Source organism: Hirundo rustica, chromosome 1, assembly GCF_015227805.2.
Source record: "Hirundo rustica isolate bHirRus1 chromosome 1, bHirRus1.pri.v3, whole genome shotgun sequence".
Taxonomy (NCBI): Eukaryota; Metazoa; Chordata; class Aves; order Passeriformes; family Hirundinidae; genus Hirundo; species Hirundo rustica.
In genome coordinates, this window is record NC_053450.1 from 150,400,872 (window position 1) to 150,423,238 (window position 22,367).

At 40.9% G+C, this 22,367-nt stretch overlaps 1 protein-coding gene across 1 annotated transcript in view; it reads left to right on the plus strand.

Moving 5' to 3' along the window:
• The first annotated feature begins 230 nt into the window (after positions 1-230).
• Positions 231-22,367, plus strand: part of XYLB (xylulokinase) — an 82,791-nt gene continuing 60,654 nt past the window's right edge. The window contains exons 1-12 of the mRNA XM_040066569.1: positions 231-369; positions 2,631-2,713; positions 3,537-3,606; positions 5,001-5,081; positions 6,329-6,415; positions 7,525-7,653; positions 8,909-8,974; positions 11,944-12,016; positions 17,719-17,837; positions 18,981-19,062; positions 20,047-20,087; positions 20,495-20,610. Of these exons, the coding sequence (XP_039922503.1) occupies positions 325-369; positions 2,631-2,713; positions 3,537-3,606; positions 5,001-5,081; positions 6,329-6,415; positions 7,525-7,653; positions 8,909-8,974; positions 11,944-12,016; positions 17,719-17,837; positions 18,981-19,062; positions 20,047-20,087; positions 20,495-20,610 (992 nt within the window). The 5' untranslated portion in view covers positions 231-324. The remainder of the gene's footprint in view (positions 370-2,630; positions 2,714-3,536; positions 3,607-5,000; positions 5,082-6,328; positions 6,416-7,524; positions 7,654-8,908; positions 8,975-11,943; positions 12,017-17,718; positions 17,838-18,980; positions 19,063-20,046; positions 20,088-20,494; positions 20,611-22,367) is intronic.

Consider the following 22,367-nt stretch of genomic DNA (forward strand, 5'->3'; position numbering starts at 1 on the left):
AAGGGGCAGCATCAGCTCGCCCCGGTGTGTGAATTGGGGCTGTGCGGGGAGAACCGGCCCGCGTTCGGAACAATCCCACCGCAGCGTCACCCCACCGTGGCCTCTACCCACCATCGCATCGCCCTCCGAGCTCTTCCCGGCCCCTCCGTGCGGGGGATGGAGCGCTCGTCCCGCTCCCTGCTCCCTGAGCACTCATTAACCGCGGTGCTGCCGCTCCGCTGGGCCGGCCCGGCGGCTCCTGCCCGGGGAGGCCGGGCCAGCAGAGCCGCCCCCTTCCCGGTCCCTGCCCCGGCTCCCGGCTGAGGGCGAGGACCGTGCCGTGCCATGGCCGCTCCCTGCTACCTGGGCTGGGATTTCAGCACGCAGCAGGTACCGCGCCACCTCCCCAGCCCCTCCTCTCCCGTCCCCTCCCTCGGCCGGGCGGCGGGGCCGGGGCCGCCCCGGCTGCTGCGGGCCCTGCCCGCTGCGGGGCTGCGCTGCCCGGGACGGCTCCGAACGCGCCCGGGGAGCGGGGGAACGGAGGCTGCCCCGGCGGGATGCGAGGGATGAGCTCGGCTCTGCTCTCCCCGCCGCCACCGCGGCCGCCGAGCAAGATCGGGGCCAGGCCTTCCTTCTCCCGACCGCTTCCGTCCCCTCCCCGCTCCTTCCGTGCCCGTTCTCCTCCTTCCCCGGCGGCTTTGCCGTGCCGAGCTGCTCGCGGTCCCCGGGCCCGGCCGGGGCTGCGGGGAGCGGGGCGGTGCTCCCTGCCCGGGGCTCGCACCCGCTGCAGCCCGACTCGGCTGATGCCAAATTATTCACGGAATCTCACAATCCTTCGGGCTGGATTGCCCGGGGAGGTTGTGGAGTCTCACTCACTGGAGATAGGCGGTAGATGTCTATACAGAAACGTGTGCCGTATGCTTAGGGACGAACCTCCTAAAGCAGGGAGGTTGGATCAGATGATCCACAGTGGTCCCTCCCTCCTGACCGATTCTGTGGAAGGGACCTCTGGAGATCATCCAGTCCAACCCTCCTGCGAAGGCAGGGTCACCTGGAGCAGGTGACACAGGAATATGTCCAGGTGGGTTTGGAATGTCTCCAGAGAGGGAGAGTCCACGTCCTCCCTGAGCATCCTGTTCCAGTGTTCTGCCACAGTGAATGTAACAAAGCTCTTCCTCATTTAGAGATGGAACTTCCTGTGTTTTAGCTTATGGTAATAATTCCGAGCTATTTGTTTGTTTTAAGATGTTCAAGGCTTGCACACAGTGCAGGTACCTGGTTGTTCTCACATCCCTTTCACCTTCATCCCTTTCTGTTAGCCCCATCTGAAGCAGTGGGTTGTATGTCTGAATGAGTCCTGCTTCTCCATCCTTCCAGGGATGGATTCAATCCTGGAGAAGAGTGCTGTGGTCCTTCTCTATATGCAGGTTGCATAAAGACCCCACTGCCTGCTGCTATAGGAGCTGGGATTTTCACCCAAACCTGGCTTCTCAGTGTCCTTGTGTGAATCCAGACTGTGAACCTGGATGCCCAGGTTTCTGCTTGAAATTCTGATTTGTTGGCACTGCCGGGTATTGCTGTGCTGTGAATAGAAACTCTGGCCAAGTTGTGTTATGTTAAAAATAGGTTTTTGAGCATAAATCACCATTGCGGTTGTGCTGAATTTTGGAGCTTGAAAAGACACATCCAGGTTAGGTTGATCAAGTGTTTTTATGGGGACACGCTGCAAGCAGAGAGCCAATTAGGCTGCAGTGGGTCAGAGCCATTTTTTAGCTACTGCAGGTTGGTAATGAGTTGTGCCAGGGCATAGATAATGGCTCTGCGCTACTGTGGTAAAAATGGGGATGGCCTTGTTATTTGAATGCAGCTCCTCGAGATGACAGTCCTTGTAGGTTTCTTTTAATCAGTTCCTTTAACAGCAGTTTGCGCTCTACCTCTGGTTGAAATAGGCACAGAATGTGAGCTTCCTTCTTGCTTTTCTTCTCAGCTCTTACTGTCTTTCTTCAGAACTAGGTGAACTTAAGTGAAGAGAGATGAGGAAAGGTTGTGGTACCCTTCTAATTCATGCTTACAAGAGGCTCAGCTTTATGGAGTTGGGGATGTTGCCTTCTGTTGCAGTAGCTCAAAACGCACTTGTGTAATGCTCTCTGAGCGTTGCCAAATGGGCAGAGTTTGATTTGCTCACCATGTGGGGAGCAGGGAAGGTGTTCAAGGGACCCTGAAGGGTCTGTAAGGTTCCTTAGTAAGACGAGGAGATAAAAAAGGAAGTGACAGAAAAAGATGTATGACATCTTTAGTATAAGATACTGTATTCTTTGGAGGAATTGGAAAAAGTGGTTACTATGATGCAAGCTATGAACCTGGTAACATGTTTGCTGTTCTTTAGCGGATGCCTGTAGCCCAATCTTGTGCATTACAGGAGAAGAAAATACAAACAAACCCTCATGTTGCTGGATAGGTAACATGCTGGAAATTCACGTATTAACTTGTTGAATGTAAAATTATGCCCTACTTTCAGTGAGTTGTATGGATTGGGGTGATTTTTTTTTTTTTTTTCATTTTGTCTGTGAGAAATAAATTATTATAAATGAGTCATTGGTGCTATTCAATTATTGCTAGATTTTGTTAACTTCCTCTTTTATATCTTGTAGTTGAAAGTCATTGCTATTGATGAACAGCTGAGGGTCATTTATGAGGATAATGTTCATTTTGATAAGGACCTTCTGGAATTTGAGTAAGGCTTTTTATATCTTATATTTTACTTGCAGAATGTAATTTAAAGCTTTGGAGATTGGGGTGAGGGGATTGTTGCCCTATTTGGTCTCACTGATATGTATGGAGGAATAGAAAAAGTCTTGCTCTGTTCATGTTTACCACTCTGCAAAGGTAGTACATGCTCTTACCTTCCTTGCATGTAAATATAACAAGAGCTCCCGACGGGAAATAAATTATGAAAATATATCCCAAAATATTAGGTATAAACAAACCATTCCTTTTTCTGTTGGAACTTTGGACTTGTGGACATGACTGGGTGGGATTCTCTCAAAACAGCATGTAAATTGCATGAGGGGGGCATCTAAAATGCATTTGGAGATAAATTCAGTTGTTAAGAGTAGGATGACAGTATTTGCTTACTTAAACAGTAGACTAGAATTGACAAATGTCATCCTCCAGTCACAAGTTTCAATAAAACACATTTATTTACTTGATGGTTTAACAGCAAACATTGAACTTCATCTTTGAGGTTCAAGTCACTAATTGTGACAGAAATGACTATGAGTTACACGGAGCCAATGAGCAATATCAGCAATGGATTCTATCACAGATCTTACTTCAGGATCAGGGCCTTCCCTTGAAAATCACTTACTTTGCAATTGGGTCAAACATGTCACCTCCTAGGAGCTGGCTTTTACTTTTTCATGTTTCAAACACCAATCCTGGCTCTTAACATAAAAGCATTGCAAATTCTCTTTGGTCATTAATGAACTTGAAGAACTCTGCTTGGCAGGGAAAAAATATTGCTGAATTTACCAAGAGAAAATCCTGTTTTTCTGTAGGACTCAAGGTGGAGTCTATATTCACAGTGACAGACTGACAGTCACTTCACCAGTGCTTATGTGGGTCAAGGTATGAACAAACTTTATATGGATCAACTTTTTCCTTGCTGTTACAGAAATGAAAGTTTATTGTGAGCAATTGTGGAACTCATCACTCAAATCAACATCTTCCTTTTGCTTACATTCTGTTCCTTTGAAGTGTTGTTCCGTGTCTTTGGTATGCAAATAGTAATGCTATCAACAAACACAGCAGAAATTGCTAACATTTTGATGGTTTTTTTGTTTGTTTCTTCACTCTCTACTATTCAGCGTTCTGTGTGTGAGAAATTCCTTCCTGACTTTCCTTCATTTGAAAAAAGACTGGTTTTTTTCCCTCTTATACACAAATGGGGCACTTGTCACTTTGCCTTCCTTAAATCTGTGTTTTTGTAGCACCGAGGTTACTGAAACTGTTTTGTTTAGAATAAGCTTTGCTTACCAATTGATGTTGCAACTGGAAACTGATGAAAGGGCAATTTATTCACTGGTTTCCAGTAACTTTGACTGATGTTTATTTTGAAGTACAGCATTTTTTTTTCTATTTTAAAATAAGGCCTTACATTCTTCTGTGCAGATTCTGCAACACTTACATGTAAATTTGTCTTACTAGAGGGATTTGAATAGTTAAAATATTTGAAAGGTCACAGAACCCCCAGCTGGCGATCCACAGTAGCTGACAAAGGTTTGGTAAATTTGCTTGCAGTTGGTTTTCTGAGCCATAATGAAGAGGAACTGCTGTAATTATTAAATAAATAATATGATGATATAGGTATATATGATGTTTCTTTGGAAGTCTTACAGTGGTCCATTTGTCAAGAGAGTCTAGGAAGTGCTGATCTAAATTAAACTATTTAAAGATAGATTCATTTTTGTTTTTAAACTTCAGAAAAATATGTCAAGGACAAAATTTACCTAGGTGCTTGAAGTGCTAAAATCACTTAAATCATCCTTCTATTAAAGAATCTGTGAATATATTGACACTGGGGGCACTGGAAGTGAGCTTACCTGATGTCTTGTAGGATGGGGTGCAGGGTATACCCTATTAAGATTTCACAGATTTTTAAAAGTAAGAACAGAAAAAGATAATTTTGCTTTGTGTCTAGCACTCCTAAAGTGCTTTTTAATGAACTGAGATTCTTTAATTTTTGCCTCTTATTTAGGATTCAAAGAACAGATCTTCGTGATTCAGCTTCTTTAAAGATCTTATTTTTCCCTTGTGTGACTCAACTTTTCTTTTATGGACTCTCACTTAATAAATTAATTTATGCAGATTTTTGAGAAGTCCATAGTCATTAACTAATTTTTCATTATCCGCCAATGAACTCTTATCAGTGATAACATGAATTTACTGCTTAATTCCAGATTGTGAGCATGCATAATTTGATAGCTCGTTACTGTCATTCGTGATTCTGTTTGTTATTGTAGGCTCTGGATATGATCTTGGAAAAGATGAAGTCTTCAGGCTTTAACTTCTCTCAAGTCAGAGCTTTGTCTGGTGCTGGCCAGGTTAGTTTATACAGAAAAGTTCAGTTTTACTGTATTTCTTTGATGGAGTATAAGGTAGAGAGATTAATTTAAACAGTTGTATGGCAGAAGTTACAATGGCATAAAATAAGACCTAAACTTCTACATAAGCATCCACAGACATTCTTCAGGGGAACTGGACACCTGAAGCACACAGAGCAATCACTGGAAGGTAGTGGGAGTGGAGGATGAGGTTTGCAGTGTAATTGTTTAGATCAGCATAGTGCAGAACTGCTTGGCTTCAGGTTGTTTTAATTCTTTGTTCATTTTGAATTTCAGCTGATCCAGGTGCTTGTGGAAAATGGGGTAGAAAAAACAGCGAGGAGCACGGTTTGCTAAAAGTACAGTAACATCCCACTGGGCAATTTTTTGTTGACAGGGATCTGCCCAGAAACAACAAAACCCAAATGATGCAGAAATGACAAAACTGCTGCCGTGATTTAGCCTGTAGTGCACAATGCCTTTTTCATGAGATTTATAAAACCCACCCTGATTTTTAGTCAGTTAGCCACTCTCCTCCTGGTACTCCAATGAATCAACAAAGGCTTTTACGACTTTCACAGATCATATTCAGGGTGAGGACAGCACCAAAGCAATAGCTAATTCTGACATGTGAGGTTTAGGTTATTCATCTTGATGTATCTGGGACTAATTAATCAAACCCCTTGCTTTTATCTCCATGTTTCATTGATTGTAGTTGAAAGTCTGAACAAAGTGTCTGAAAATCAGAGCTGCTATCAAGGCTCTGTTATGAATTCTTCAGTGTAGCACAAGTTGGGGACTGCCAAGTAACTCCATCTTACTCCAGTGAAAAGAGGGAGTGCATTTCCAGACTGCCCATATTCCCTTTATTTTGCCTCCCTCCAGCAAGGGGGCCAGGCTTGTAACTGCTGGATGAGGGGGCTGTGCTGAAAGAGCTCAGAACTAAATCTTGACTGTGGAGCCCTGGCTACAGCTCAAAGAGCCCTCAAATAAGTATCTAATGCCATTAGCAGTACAATAATTGTTCCCACTAGAAAATTCTGTTCCCACTAGTAAATTGTTCTGGTTTAGTGTCTGCTTTGCTCAGTCTTAAATAAGAGTTTTTTATGAGAACCTTGTTTTGAAATGGGCCATTTTTTAGTCCTAGTTTGGGAGAGAGAGCTTTTGTTCCTTAGAGTGTCAGGTCAGGGTAGGAAATTTGAAGTTTGGGAGGGCATCTCCAACTCCTCTTTTTGTATTTCCTACAGCAACATGGGAGTGTGTACTGGAAAAAAGGAAGCATCCAGATTTTAAAGAGTGCATCATCTGAGCAGCCTTTACATCAATCACTAAAGGTAAGGTGCACAAAAGCTCTGAAGGAAGGGCTACACTGTCCTTTTTCTGATCCTTACACATGGCTTTCCTTCCTCCTCTTGTTTGGCTGGGCTGCAAGCCCCTACAGCCTAAATGAAATGTAGTAGTTATTCCTTCAGTTGCAGGGCTTTTGACATTTTGATATTTTTTCCTGAATGACAATATGTTCTGCTTTAAAAGCTTACAGATGCCAGTGGGTGTCCCAGAATCTTTCTGTGTCAGAGTAACAGCCTCTTTGTTCTTCTAGAAAATGTAATATTTTTGTAAACAATCTGTTAATATTTTATATTTTTAATATATTCATGTTAACAAAAAAATTGTAGCAGAAAAGGCTGCTGTTACCTGAGTTTCCTTGCAAGTGATTTCATAAGAAAATATATCTATTTAAAAAAGACACCTCTGAATGGATATAAAAAATCCTAACCAAGTGCCTTGTTGAACCTCAACATTCGGTATGTGTGTGATTGGTGAGCTTTGAACACAGGCTTGACAAGCTTTTATTTGAAAAGAAAAATTGGGAGGGCTCAGCTTTCCTCTGGAATACCCTTCTTTCCTTACTTCAGGGTCAGAAAGGACAGATATATGTCAAAAAGGAGATTTTGTGTAACTGATATGTTAAATCATTAGTTTTCTAACTGTCTCATCTGTGCAAAACTCTTGGAAATGACATTAAAATGCTATAATAAATGGCATACTAAGCCTCTATTGTATTTCCAGGTGGTTATGTCATGCATCAAAGAGAAATGTGTTAGTAGGGCTGTGGGAAGATAATCTGATGCTTTGCAGGGGATTTCTAAAAGGGGCTGGGATTTTGGCTACCAGAGGATGTACTGAGATATGTGCTGCAGGGTCTGTGAAGTGACAGCAGAAAAACAATGCTGCTTCCCTCAGATGCAAAATTTGGGTTGAACTTTTTGTCACTGACCAACATTCTACCCAATATCTGCTTTCTGTAATTGCTGAGAGAAGGGCAGAAGGCACATCAGAGAACCGAGCCGTGAGCTGATACGTACGGCTGCTGTATTTTTATTACTCTAGCAGGGACTTCTCAGAGATCAGACTTCCTAATAAAGGGTGTTGTTCATTACAGGGCTGTTTTTCAGTCACTAACAGCCCCATCTGGATGGATTCCAGCACAACCTCCCAGTGCAGAGCGCTGGAGAAAGCCGTGGGGGGAGCCCAGCAGCTGGCCAGTGTCACTGGCTCCCGGGCCTATGAGGTAAGGAACGGATGGGGAGGATGTTCCCAGCAGAATCCTGTGATAGAAAAAATTCTAACATCCCATGGAACTGCAGCAGATAACCACCAGCCATTAACTATGAAAGACAGAGCTTTTGAAGAAACTCCAACCATACTGTGCTTTGCATTGGTCTCACAAAGGAAGATACTGAAATTTTACAGGGAAATGAACAAAACACTGGAAATTTTAATGCAGAAGGCAGTTGGAGTGAGCATTTGGCCAGTGGTTCCCAAATACAGTGTTGGGTGGCCATGCTTAAAGTCTCAGGGCCTGGTTGTCCCCTGGGAGCATCTTGTGTGGCCACATTCCTATTGGGATGGAAGCCCAGTTTGTGTTGCGTGTTTGTTTAGGGTAAATCCATCCACCTATTTATGGATCACTGCTCTAGGTTACTCCTGCAATTAAAAGATTGGTCTTTTAATATTCCCTGGAGGTTAACAAGCAGCTGTTGACCTAAGAGAAATGTCCCACAAATTTGGGACATTGTCAGAGGTACATTGTCACTTGTCTCCGCTTCCTGAGTCTTCCCTCCTTGTAACTGTGGCACTGAGTTATGGAGTGGGAGCAGGGCTGCACCTGGCTACTCACACTCTTGGTTCAACAGAATACAGCTTTGACCTCCCAAACTGACATTTCTGTTTCTGAATCATCATGCAAGCTTTGTGGTGAATGTTGAAATCTGACTTTGCGTACCACTACTGGTTTTTTACTTGTTAAATGTTAAGGTTTCAGTGCTAGTAGGTTTTTTGATTATTTGACATAGTGCGTGGATGAAAAATAAATATTCTTACAGCTGTTTTTAGCCTGTGCTGGAGTTTCTGCTTTGAGTATGAAACTTCCTGCTTTAATTTCAATTCACCTGCCTCACAGGCAGGTACAGAGATTGTGCAGCTTAAACCTTTTCAAGGATTTGAAGGCAGCATTTGAATTGTGCTGGTTCCTGTGCACGGAATAAGTGTGATTCATTCCATTGAACTGTCATTTCTGAAATGTAAATTATGGATAGTAATGCTTTTCCACATGCCTTTTTTTCTCAAAAGGTGAACAAAATTCTCATAATGAGACTATGTGTTATACCCGGTTTAGTGCAGATTGCCTGCTGTGCACTGACTTTCATCATGCATCAGGCAAATTAAATATCCAAAGTGCAATGTTCTGAACTCATTACACAGAGTTAATGATTATTGACTCCATTTAGGGTTTGTGTTTCTAAGCATTTGCATTTCTTTCTCAGCGTTTTACAGGAAACCAGATAGCAAAGATTTACAGCCAGAATCCTGAGGTCTACAAGCAAACTGAGGTTGGCTTAACTTCAATTCCCTTATTGGAAAACATGGTTGAAAATCTTTTCAAATTAATTTTGTGCAGATGTTTTAACAGACCTTTTTGCTAAAGATTATCCTGATTCTTGTGTTTGAATTTAAGATGAAAATCTGATTTTTTTTTTAATTTTTCAATTTTGTTAAATTATTAGTAGTTAGGCAGATAAAAATCAGGCATCAGTTCTACTTTGAGTGTTATATTTCTCAAGCTGGTGGATAGAGTTTTAAAGTGAAGCTGTGGAGGGAGGAGAGCCTCAGACCATCCCACTACTGTCAGGTTGGTGCCAGTGGCAGAAGGAGATTCCCAGAACCTGGAGAGGGATGGCAGGTCAGCAGGAGAGCACCTGAAGGACAGCAGCAGCCATTAAAGTCACCTTCATTGGTGGTCCAGCTTAAATGTGTGGGCAAACACACATGGCACGGGGAATAAACAGGAGATAGAGGGTTATGATCCTTTTGGCATCATGGACACGTGGTGGGATGCCTCCTGGAGTGTTGGAATGGAAGGACACAGGCTCTCCTAAGCTGGTTAATATTCAAGGATCACCTCCTCCAACCTCTGAAGTGATGCATCCCAACTAAGATTAAGTCAGGCAAAAACATCAGGAGGCCTGTGTGGATGAACAAATTGCTCCCGGACAAACACAAACGCAAAAAGGAAGCCTACAGAAAATGGAAATAAAGGCAGTAGCCTGGCAAGAGTACAGGAAGGTTGTCTGAGCAGTCAGGGATCTGGTTGGGGAAGCTAAAATCCTGACAAAATTAAATCAAGGGACATCAAGGGCAACAAGAAAAGTGTTTATAGGTATGTCGGTGATAAAAGGAAGACTTTGAAAAATGTAGGCCCTCTCCAAAAGGAAATGGGAGATCTGGTTACCCAGGCTGTGAAGAAGGACAGGTACTCAATGAATTTTTTGCCTTGCCTTCATTTGCAAGAATTCCAGCCACATCCCCTGAGCCACAGCAGGCAAAGGCAGGGACTGGGACAATGAGGAACCACCCAGTAGGAGAAGTAGGAGAAGATCAAGTCCAAGACATCTAAGGAACCTGAAGCGGCACAAGTCCATGAGACCTGATGAGATACTTCCATGGCTCCTGAGGGAACTGGTGGATGAAGTGGCTAAAGCCACTGTCCATCATATTTGAAAAGTTTTGGCAGCCTGGTGAAGTTCCTACAGAATGGAAAAGGAAAAGGAGAAACACAGACCTCGTTTTTACAAAGGGGAGTAAGGAAAACCTGGTTTTCCATTACTTCAGTTCTTGATAGCATTAATCTTTTCCTTTTTTTTTTTTTTTTTTTTAAATCTCACCCACGTCAAGCAGTTCATTTCATGAGAAAGTGAGTTATGAAATTGACTCTGTATTTTGTTGGAGAATGCTTGATTTTTAAATTTTTTTCCTTCTTTTCTTTTACATTCTCATTGTAACTAGTAAGGTATGAGATGACACAGAACACTAATACGGTCTGATCATAAACTTAAGACTAAATTTAGAGAAAGACACTTTAGTGGGGGGAAGTGGGTCCGTGGAACTGAGAACTGGTCAGACCAATTTCAGACCTTGAGGGCTGTTTGAACTGATGGCAACTTTCAGCAATAAAGCTTATGCAAGATGTGTTCAAGCACAAAATATCTCTCTGCCAGAGCTGCTCTTGGGGACCCTCAAGGAGCACTTAACAGCCTGGCAGTCTCAATGACATGTGGAAGGTGGATGTTTTTGCTTCTGTAGGTCAGCTTGTTAAACTGGCTGGCTGATTCACAGTTTAACTTCATCCTTTTTTCCTTCCATTTCAGGCAGCTAGTGCCCACTGGGGCATCACAGAAGGTAGGCCTTTGTTATCTGAGCACAATGTGATATATTCTTGGGGACAGATGCCCGAAGAGCAAGTGCATCATTAAATTTCCTGGCCATTACAACCGCCTCTTAGAGCTCTGACTATAGGCTGCCCTTGAATGCCGTGTGCAGCAGCGATTTTGTGATGATTAATAAAAACCCTGTCCTTTCTGGCACACTCCACCAGCAGAGGTTTGATTCTGTTTAGTTATTGGGTGACAAGCATATTTCTTCTGAGCGAGTCACAGCACAGAATGAGGACTTTGGCTGCTTTTGTGCAGCTTCTTGGGGACAGACAATACCTGATCATGCAGAAAGCCCGGTGGTGGCTGGTTAACTTGGTAGTTCACACAGCGGACGTGAAGAGGAAGCAGGTTCATGGTTGGATCAGTATCTTGGGGCATTTTTTGGGCAGCCCTACAGCTGGGTTTCCTGCAGTTGGAGCATGCCCTGAGGCAGAGCTGCAGGCAGTGGCTCAGTTCAAAGCTGACTATTACCAGCTCCTGGGAGTAACTCCTGGGAGGTCTGGGCTCTCAGCTGGAAGGAAGGCAAGGGGTCATGCACAGATGCTAAAGGTGCTCGCAGAGCTTTGCCAGAGCTCCTAAAATCTCACAGGCCTGTGCTCTGGGTAGGGCAGAGCAGGGTTCTGAGCATTTCCCCTATCATCAGGACACAGGTGGTTTTGTGTGTTTTGTTGTTGTTGTTGTTTTGGTTTTTTTTTTTTTTTTTTTTTTGTTTTGTTTTGTTTTGTTTTTGTTTTTTTTCCTTAGAGTGTGTTTCTTTGAAAATGAGATTCTGTGATAGACTGAAGTTGGGGATTCATGCTAACACAGAGTATGCTAACATAGGTGTGTTTTGCATGTCTCATAAGGCAGAGCTATTAACAGCTTTTATCATGAGGTTACTTTTATATTGGTCTGTGTTGTATTATTGCAAAGATCAGAACTGAATAATCCTTCTAGGTGTGTTTTTGTCTGCTTTCTGGGCTTAACCTTGGGCATCTATTAACATTTGCTGCTTCCAATTGTTTTATTTGCTTTCCACTTAATTTCTTTGAAGTGAATGCTGATGTGACTTACTATTTCTCACTTTTTTTTTTTTTTTTTTTTCCCAGAGAATCTCTTTGGTCAGTAGCTTTGCAGCTTCCCTTTTCCTAGGAACTTATGCACCCATTGATTACAGTGATGGTAAGTGTGGGCTTTTTTTCACAGTAACAGTTTAACAAGGAAATTTTCCTTCCCATCCCCATGTTACATAGATGAGGGACAAGTTCTCTGGTATTTCTTTTCAATCTTTAAATTTTAATGACAAGTATATTAGATTTTAAGTTAAGTTACTCTTTTCAGTTTGTTGTTAGCTATGCTAATCTATCCCCATCATACCGATTCCCACTTCAATCAAATGGATCCACTGAAAAGATTCTTAAATGTAATGATAGCTTTTTTCATTATTTTGTGATGTATAAAGGAGTGGTGAAAGATCTTTTTCCTCACCTGACTGGAGTATGCATCTTCAAAACAAGTAGATTTTCAAAATGAACCAGGAAAAAAAGCATAAATAAAGCAAAATGTAATAAACCCAGTTAGAGAAAAGAAATCTTCCATATCTCTCCATTCATCATAAGAAAGATAAAAAAGTGACAAGATTACTGTCTCTCTTTTCTGTTGGGTCTTATCTCAGTTATCCAGCTTTTAAATGCCAATTTTAAATGGCAGTTACAAAGGAAAGCATTTTCCTGGGGGCACTGCTGTTATTTCTAAACAGCATTTCTGATTTCTGCTCTAAAACTAAGAGAAGATATATTTCAGAGCTGAAAAGTTAGCTAACAAGGCTCTCTATGGAATTTTTGCGTTACGGAGATGTGGTTGACACCCATGTGTTAAGACCAATTCATTTTTTCTCCTTTGTTATTCCATCAAATCTTACAGGAAAAGACAAGACACCTCAATTTTAGCTCATGGACAGCTAACTTGCTATCAGAGCTTCCAGTTATACTCGAGACCTCAGAAATGGCAAGGCAATCCCTGCTTGTTTCATAACACTCGTGAGATAATTATGTCTGTTTTCTGGTCCTGTCCTTTTAGCCAAGCATTTCACAGCTGAATTTTATTTTTTTGTGTATTATTGGCAACAATAACTCTTTGGAGATTTGCACTTTGCTCCTCAGCAGGTCCAAATACTGAGCACTTGAGCTGCTCAGCCACCTACTGTATTTCAAAAGCAAAGGGAGATGTCTAGGTGTTTTTTTCTGATGAAGAAGCCTATTGGTTTTTTATTTTTCAATGAGAGTGAAGTGTTCATTTTGATTCAAATGTTTAAAATTATAAGCATTAAAAATATCTCTGGTTTGGTTTTTTTTTTATTTTTTGATAATGTTACTTTACCTTTTCTACTTGGAAGCAAGTGGAGGAAAGCCACATTTCTCCAATTTCAGAATATGAAAAATTGTTAGAAAACAAAATATTTTAAAGTAAAGAAAATTAAAAATTCCTTAATTGGAAAATTTTCTTAGAAAAGGCATATTTTTCAAACAGCTCCAGGAGACCCTGTCCTTTTACATCTCTGGATATTTACAGAACCTGAATAAATGTTCTGTGCTGTTCAGAGCATGTAAGATTGTTAAATCTTTGTGTGAGAAAAGATAAGAGAACTAAGCTACAGTTCTCTTTACAAGACAAAAGATTTTTTTGGTATTGTAAGCTATATTTTACCTCATTCCTTCATTTCTTCTGTTAATATAATGAGAGAGAATTCTAATTCCAGTAATAGTGGAGGCAGTAGTTATTTGGATGCAACTAAAAAACTTGTTTTCTTGTCATTTACAATTTCTTGCAATTCACTTGATCTTTTACTTAGCACCTGTGTATTGTAGCTTAAAATGCATCTCTCAAAATAATATTCAGATAATAGACCTATTCTTCATTTCAGTAGATTTAACTTCAGGTCATATCGTCTTTAAAAGACCCTGTCATATTGTTTAGCTCTACACAATAACTTATCTCTCTAAATTTGCAGGTTATTGTGGGAAATGTGCTATTTAGTTTCAGGATTTTTTTCCTTTTCTTCTTCAAGTTCCAATCTTTTACGGCTCAAATCGCTTGTGAATGGCTGAGCACCCTGGCGGATAGATTAAAAAAAAAAAAAAAAAAATTACTTTCTAGTGGAATGAAAAATGATTTTCATTTGTATTGTGCAGATGTTAAAAGTGAGATGCATCTGGACCCTAAAGAAGTTGAACACTTTGGGCATTGTTTCTTTTAGAAGGCACCTTAAAGAACAGCAATTCAGCTCTTGACCTAGAGAAGCTTTATCTTTTGAAATGCTTTTCTAAATCGTAGCTTAGCATACTTGGTTTTTGTTGTTCTATCAAAAAAGGATGTGTTTCAAAAGGATTATGTTGAATTTACCCCTCCTGCTGCTTGTGTGGTGTCAGCAGTTACACTTCTCATGGCTTTAGCTCACTGAAAAGGCAATCCAGAGGGCTGGAATGCAGAAACAGATGCACTGAACTGCTTATAAATGCATGCAAATATTGATCTTTACTTTGTTGATTAATGAAACCAGTTAGTCTGCATTGTTGGGTCATTGTAATGAAAGTGTTTGTATTCTCTTCTTTTCCCCCAAGTGTTCAAGCACTTACACTTTTGTGTTTGTAGTAAATATTAGCAATCCTGATTGTGCTCCTGGTCATTCTGTGCTAAAAGTCAGTGATGTTTGCAGTGAAATATGGAAATCTATTAATCCATGTTTTGACCCTTTCCTCAGTTCTTACTGTGCCATGGCCTTGGCTGTTGACCTTCACTGCTGAAGGGGTGACGAGTCAAAGGGCTGCCTTTGATTTTTTGCTTGTTTTCTCCCTTTACTCCTCAGATTATTACAGATTTTGTATGTTAAACTTTGTGATGTAGATCATGAGCAGAGGTGCTAGAGTTAGGAACTCAGTGTGCATCACTCCTCATATAATCAGAGGAGCATTCAGCTCTGATTTTTATTTTCCACTGACTAGAGACTTCCATGCCCACAGCTGGATAGGATGAACTCAGTCCAACAGATTAATAGTTCTTCTAAAACAGTTGTTTCACATTTTTTAAATGAGTTTCTGAGCAAGTTGCCTCACCTCTCTTTTCTCAGGGCACAACAAAGTCTTGGTGCCACTGCACCTACCAGTCACTGAAGTGTTGTTTCTGTATAATGTAAACATTCACTTTACAGATTAGAGGCTTTTCTGCTTTATGCAGGATAGATTGAAGGCTGCCCTAATGTCATGTAAAATCACATTGGAGGATTCTGATGAAATGTTTCTCTAGGCTTGCAGGGTGTGGACTGAGAAGGATTGAAAAAAAAACCAACCAAAAAATCGCAGAAAACAGCAGCTAACCTTTCTGTAGAGAGTTCCTATTTATTTAAAGACTCTGTTCCTCATTACTTTAGTTTAGTGAAGAGGTTCTTGGCCTTTTAAATCATGGGCTTTCCCAGGAAAATGTATAGATTTGCATATTTCCTATTTCCTTGTAGAAAGCCCTGTTATACCTGAGAGCATGGAACACGTGGTTGCTCATGCCCTTCACCTCTGAAAAGTGCAGGTGGTGAATCTGGGCTGAGTTTACCTTGCCAGGACAGGATTTACTCTGGGAAGGAGAGAATGGATGGGTTTAAGAGTGATCTCTCATAGGGAACTGAGATAAGCTGGAGTAAATCTTACCATCTTTCCTTTTCTGGGTGTGTAGTAGTGATTTTGATGGCAGAAAAGGGATTTGCATCCTTTGCCTGTGGGAGGGTCGCTGCACTTCACGCTCTGTCAAATTCCCACTGTTGCATCATAGGCCAAATTCATTAAGTCTGTTTAATTTGCCTGAAATGGGATTGATTGATTTGGATAAAATTGATTCTGTTTTTATGTCATTAAGTATAATCCAAATATCCTGCTCTTTGGCTTGGGTTATTCCAGTGTCTCAGCTCGAGTGTGCAGCACTTTCTGTTTACAGCGCCATGTGGAGCACTAGGTCCAGACCACGCTGGTGGTGCTTAGGCTTGTACTGATAAATATAAAGTTTGTTTATAAATGCTATTAAACCCGTTTTTAAGCCTGTATGAAAAAGTCTGCTGGGATTTGTTTTAGGGTGGGCTCATTTGTGCTTGTGTAACCAGCAGCAGAGTGTGTGTGGGGTGTGTTGAAGCCCCTTTCTCAGAGTAGAAGCACTGCTGGAGCCCTGTGATGTGCTGCCTGAGATGGGGCTTGAATCCTTTCCTTCCACTGCATCCCGGCACTGCAAGCAAAGTCTTGTTCCACAGGCACTGCCTATTTGTGAGAAATGGATCTGTAGAGGATTCTCAAAGCCCAGCTGAGAGCTCACATAGTCTTGTACATCTGTATGCAAACTCTGAGATAAGGTGTACTGACTCAGGCCATGGAATAGAGAAGACATTGAGAGAGAAATTGAACTGGAAACGAGTTTCAAACGATGGCCTTGCAAACAGAGCAGATATTTTGGAGAATTAGAACTGTGAAAGATGCACTGTAGCAAGACCACGTGGGGTAAAATAAGAGGTGATTTGTGTTAGAACTATTAGCAGCATTGTGTGGCAAAAGCTCACAGGCTGAAAAACATTTATAAGATATTGTAACAAAGAAACAGGTTGGCTTCTGATAGAATGGCGTTGAGTTTTACATCTCTTGTGTCTCACCCTTCTATGAGATTGATAATGGAATAAAATCTTTAAAAACACCTCTCAGTTGCTCTGTCTCTGTAGAGCTGGGTTTTTCCAACATATGTGGCATCAACTTCACCATATTTATGATTTAAAAAGCTTAAAAATGTACTGAATGGAAGGAAATACCACGTTTTCCACTGTGCTCAACTCAGAATGTGGCTGTGTTTCAGAGATAATTAAGTTGTGGGTTAAACAGTCTTTGAAATGAAATTGGTGTTAATCTAGAATAAGACTACTATGTCCCTGAGCAGCACTAACCAGAAATACATACAGATTTTGAAGTCTAACGAAATGTGCAATTAAAGGCATCTTAGAATCATAAGCTAGGGGTGTGGAGTGCTCAGTATGTTATATAGATTTGGCCACTAACCAACTTCAATTAACTTTTAAAGCAGCAATAAAACAGTGAGAAAAGAGCAATGATAAAACCAAACCAAAACTGCACAGGCCTTTTCCAGATCTGCTGATAGTTCTGGTGAGGAAACAGGTGATCAAATCTGTTATTTAAGTTTTCGCATCCTGTGAATATCAGTTCACAGAATCTGGCCTTCAGAGGTTTGCACACTTGCAGGTGTTGCAGATTTCAGTTGGGCTGCTCAGCATTCCTGAACACATGGCTTTGGTATTCAAAACTGGATACCAGATTATCCTCAAAATTAGAGGCTTTATTTGGAAAACTGAAAAGGGAAACATTGACATGGAAGAAGATTAGCTAGAGTGGATTTAGATGCTCATAGGATACTTTGCTCAAAGGTGGGAGTAATGTAAAGCCATCCCACTCAGGGGGGAATTTCTTCACTTTTAGGTCCCTGCTGAGCACAAAACATCTTCAAGGGACATTGCTCCATCACTTTTAGTTACCTGTATGAAGTCCTTTTCTAAGGTTGAAGATTTGGGGGGGGGCAGTTGATGGGGAGACATTGATATTCTTGTCTTCACTCATAATTTGTGAATGACTGAATTGCCTAGTGCATTGTACATCAGAGTTTTCTCTACGTTTTCTGCTACTTTTGCAGGTGAAAGCTCTCCAGAGGCTAAATTATCAGTATCCTTTATTCTCAGAAGAGCTGAAACCATTCTCTTTAAACGTTACACATACATCTGTAAATCTTCTGTTGTTGGACTTTTCTGGTGTTTGCTTAATCCTATGCACTTCCTCTTCTGATCTGTCTTGTAGGTTCTGGTATGAACTTGCTGCAGATTTGGGAAAAGGCATGGTCAAAGTCCTGCCTTGATGCTTGTGCCCCTGGATTGGAGGAGAGACTAGGATGCCCTGTACCATCCCACTCAGTCCTGGTATGTGCCTGGCCAGAAGAGCTGTAAGCAACAACTGGGGCTTTGCTGGGAGTTCTGCTAATGGCACTTGGAGTGTGTCTGTGTGTGCAGTGCTGCTGGTTTAAGATTTCCAGCTGTGTTGTGAAAGTTTTTTTCAAAGCAAATGTATCTTTGGAAACTGGCACCCACCATAGCTTTGATCTCCTTGGATTCTTGCATGCCCTGGGCAGTGAGGGAGATTTTTTGGTAGGTGTTCCAATGATAAGAATTTTTGGGGTTCTCTCCCATGTCCTGGAGCACCTGGTCACTGCAGAGCTGTGCATGGGTGTTTATTGCCGCAGAAACAGAACCCAACATTTGCATTTCTCGGCAGACATCTTGTTTTCAGCTGTTTGTAGAGTTAATGAGGTAATCTTTGTGAATAATTTGGGGTATTTAAACCTCCTCGGTTCAAGTAGCATAATGGTGAAATCAAATCAAGCCTCGCATTTCCTGAGTAAATGAGTTTAGTCTTACTACCCAGCACAAAACCAGATATTCTTTAGCTGTGCACATGTGAGGAGTGGGGATACCCATCACCTTAGCCCTCTGAATTCACTGCTGATCTGTAATGGAGAGGAACATATTAAAAAAAACCCCTTATAGATGTCCTCATGTTTTTTATGGATAGTTTTCTTGTTTTTTTCTCTATGGCTATCAAATGTGGCTTAAAAGAATACGGTTCTTGACCTCTAAAATAATAGGGGTCATATTCCAGCATTTGATGCTGTGATGTATATTAATGTTGTGTTTCCTCTTATGTTTGCATTGAATTTCTAATTTCTAGCTATTAATATTCATGTATATGTGCAAAACAGATAGATGTGTTTATGTTACTTGATGTGAATAACTGAAGAAAGACCCAAAGCTAAAATGCTGCTATTTACTAGCCTATTTCCAAATCTAATTTGAGGGTATTTCTGTGAGGTTCTCAACAACTACAATGAAAAAAAGTGCATTAAAATTTTTTAAAATATTCATTTTTCCCTTAAATGTTCATAAATTATTTTTGTAGCTTCTCTAGGGTTTTTTTTCAATTTTATGTTACAATACATTGTGGCATATATTGCAAGATTGCATTCCATTTTTTTTGAGCTTTTTTTCTCTTTTTCTTTTGTTCCTTAGGGGCCGATTTCTCCATATTATAGTCAGCGTTATGGGTTTAGCCCAGACTGTAAAATAGTAGCATTTACAGGAGACAATCCAGGTGAGATGATTAACTGTGCAAGATTCAGTGGATCTGATTATGTATGTACTGAAACTCTAAATCTGTCTTACTGGTTCTCAGATGCTGCCTATAAAATGAAAGAATATTGTTTTTATCAGCATTAATTCATCTTTCCAACACCCTTCTGAGATATCTTGGATAGGCTGTGTATTACAAATTAATTCTCTTTTGCCAAGTAATCAGAGGTGAATTAATTTGTCTCTTGATGACTTCAGGTTTTTGTCTGCCTGCCGATGAGAAACTATTCCCACTATGAGCTGCTAACATTTTAGCTTAGAAAATATGAATTTTAAAAATGCTTTTGTATCTCTTCAAGCAAAAAGGTGGAGATGGACTTTGTTGGCTTTCTCTGAGAATTAGAGCTGTCCTTTTGTCAGACTGATAGATCTCAGTATAAGGGAAGGTGTTAATTTAGGGTCAGTTTTTTGAATCCTGGAGACTGTTTCAATATAAAGCAAATGTTTCTGTTTCTCAAGACTGAAAACAAAATATGTCCCATATTACAGAAGCTTATGCAGGTTTGAATCATGATAGAAGCTTCATCATGAAGCTTATATTTTTCATTCTTATTCTAGGAGTTGGGTAAACTCTGCATTTCCCAAAAGTCCAATTCTTTCTTCTAGAGACACAAAATCAACTTAGGCCAATGAATACGTGATTAATCTGATGGAAGTGGGGACGCTCCTCCTTTAAAGTGTGTCGTTAATCAAGGGTCCACTGTATATAAAACCTGAATACATAAACCATTAGAAAAATCATGCATTTTGGTTTTATTAAAAATCACTCCCTTACCCGAAAGCTTTGCCCATCTTTTATGGTGGACAACCCAAGGCCATCAGGAACATATTTGCCATTTATATTGTATTTTGAGATGGTGTTTGTAATGTCCTGTGATGTCTCAGACAACAGGCTGTAATTGAGGCAAAGAACTACCTTTGTACCTGGTATTCTTTTTGCTTTCAGCATCACTGGCAGGGATGAGGCTTCAAGAAGGAGACATTGCAGTAAGTCAAAACACTCTCCTGAAGACTGTCCACGTCCTTGGATGCTTGAAATACTTGAGATGTAAATAGCTGCAGGTTGCCAGTTAAATATACCTGCAAGTGTCGATTTACTGCTTAATGGATTTATGCTTGTTCTATTTCTATCAATCTGTAAGCTGCCTGAAAGGTTTTAAGTAAACTTGTGACTATTTTTAACTAATATTCCAGACATTAAAATCCTAAGTCTCCATCTAGTATGTATTTCACTGGCATGGCAGCCTAAGTCAGAGCTAGCTTCAACGCGAATCCAATTGACTTAATGTGTAATTTAAAAACAATTAGCGGTAATAACAAATGGTTTTAATTTAATTTCTGTATTGCTTTCCATGCACATTGTGATAAGGCTTCAATTATTTTTTCCCCTCCAGATTAGCCTTGGCACAAGTGACACATTGTTCCTGTGGATCCAAGAGCCAACTCCTGCCTTAGAAGGTCATATCCTCTGCAATCCTGTTGATTCTCAAACATATATGGCACTTTTATGGTAATAGCATTTATTTTTTTTACATCTGGGATCGATAACATATATTTCTTTCTCTGTGTTAGTGCTTTTTATTTCTTTTGTGAAATGATAATGAATAGAACATTCAGCATTCTCTACGGTATATGGCAATCTACTGCTGAAACATTTCCATCAACGTTATAGCATTCCTATTGTTTAATTTGAGGAACTGAAACTGCAGAGTTGTGGAGGATAAATTCTCACGGCAATAAAAGCTGAAATTATTTCATCATACGGCTAGAGCCAGTTCACTGTGTATCTCAGGTAATACATTTAATGTACAGGAATAACAAATCTGCTGAGATAGAATGTGAAATGAGTGAAGCCTGACCAGGCTGTGTAACTTCTGTGCTCCTCTAGTGGTCCAGCAGGGTCATAATGGAGGAGGTGAAGATTCCAGAGAGGAGCACAATCAGTGCTGTTCAGGGACATATTAGGGCTGTGCTTGAGGAAAATATTGAGATCTCAAGAAGCCCAGCTGAGAAGATGATCTTCATGGTCGCTTTTGGCTGCTGTGATCTGGGAATTGTTTGGCCCCTTGCCAGCCAAGTAGGTGGAAAGGTGGTCTGGAGCTGTGTTTGCCCTCACTGAACCACTGGATTCTGGATTAAAATTTCCAATCCAGGTCATAGTGTTTTGGTGACTATTTGCAAACAATATGCAGATAAATTTTGTGTCTACATCCCCTAGATTGCAGATGCTTGAAACTCAGAACTTCAGCAAAGCTCAAGTCTGCCCTGGAGCTGTAGTGTTGAATCCCACCTGTACAGTAGTAGATGACAGTGGGAACAATGTTCATGAAGTTGAATTCAAAAACATGATGTCAATTGCAAGTTACAGAGGTTTATTTTGTGATTTCCCAGCAGGTTTTGTTTGTTATGTTTTGTGTGGTTTTTGTTTGGTTTTTTGTTTGTTTGTTTGTTTTTAATTTACATTTGAGTTTTTCTTCTACCCAATGTTTTCTTTACTTTTGCTGTGTAAAAGAGCTATATAAACAACCTGTTCATAATAGGAAAGCAGATACTTAGGCATTTTTATGAATAAATGTTACACTGCTGTTCTTTCACTGCAGCTTAACATTTGGTTTGGTGGTGGCCTTGGCAGTGCTGAGTTAATCCTTCCTGTTCCTCCTGTGTAGTCGCTTCTGACCTAACACTGCCCCTTTGGCACCAAGGCCTCTTTATTTCTAAAATGTTAGTTAATGGGGGACTCTCAGTAGAAAAAGAATGCCGGAGTTACCAGACAGGGTATTTATATAGAAAACTCAAATGGCTTCAGCTGGTGCTACTGAGCAAGTTCAAGGATTTCCTTGCCCTCATTTTTGATATTTCTGTGCCTCTCCTGCTGTGTTGCTCTGATAACTCTGTGCTGGAGAGTGTTCAAACTGCTTTCCCCTGGATATGAGTCCAGTGCTGCAGTATTTTGCAGGAGTGAGATATTCACAAAGAAGGTGATAGCATGAAGTGTGCAAAGACCACAAAAAATGAAGAGATCCGTATTTTACTGCATGATTTGTTTACCGGCTGTGGTGCTTTCCTTTGCCAGATCCTGGCACAGAGCTAGACCTCATCATAATCCTTGTTGGACCCAAGCTGGTTCCATACAGGTACCATGTTCATGAAATCATAACTGCAACATGGAGACCTTGCTGCTGCTCCTTGCAGAGTCATCTCAGAGGGAGTGGTGGCAGAGCACCTCTCTGAGGAGATGTCTCAGCTGCCCAGAGCTACCCTGGGTTT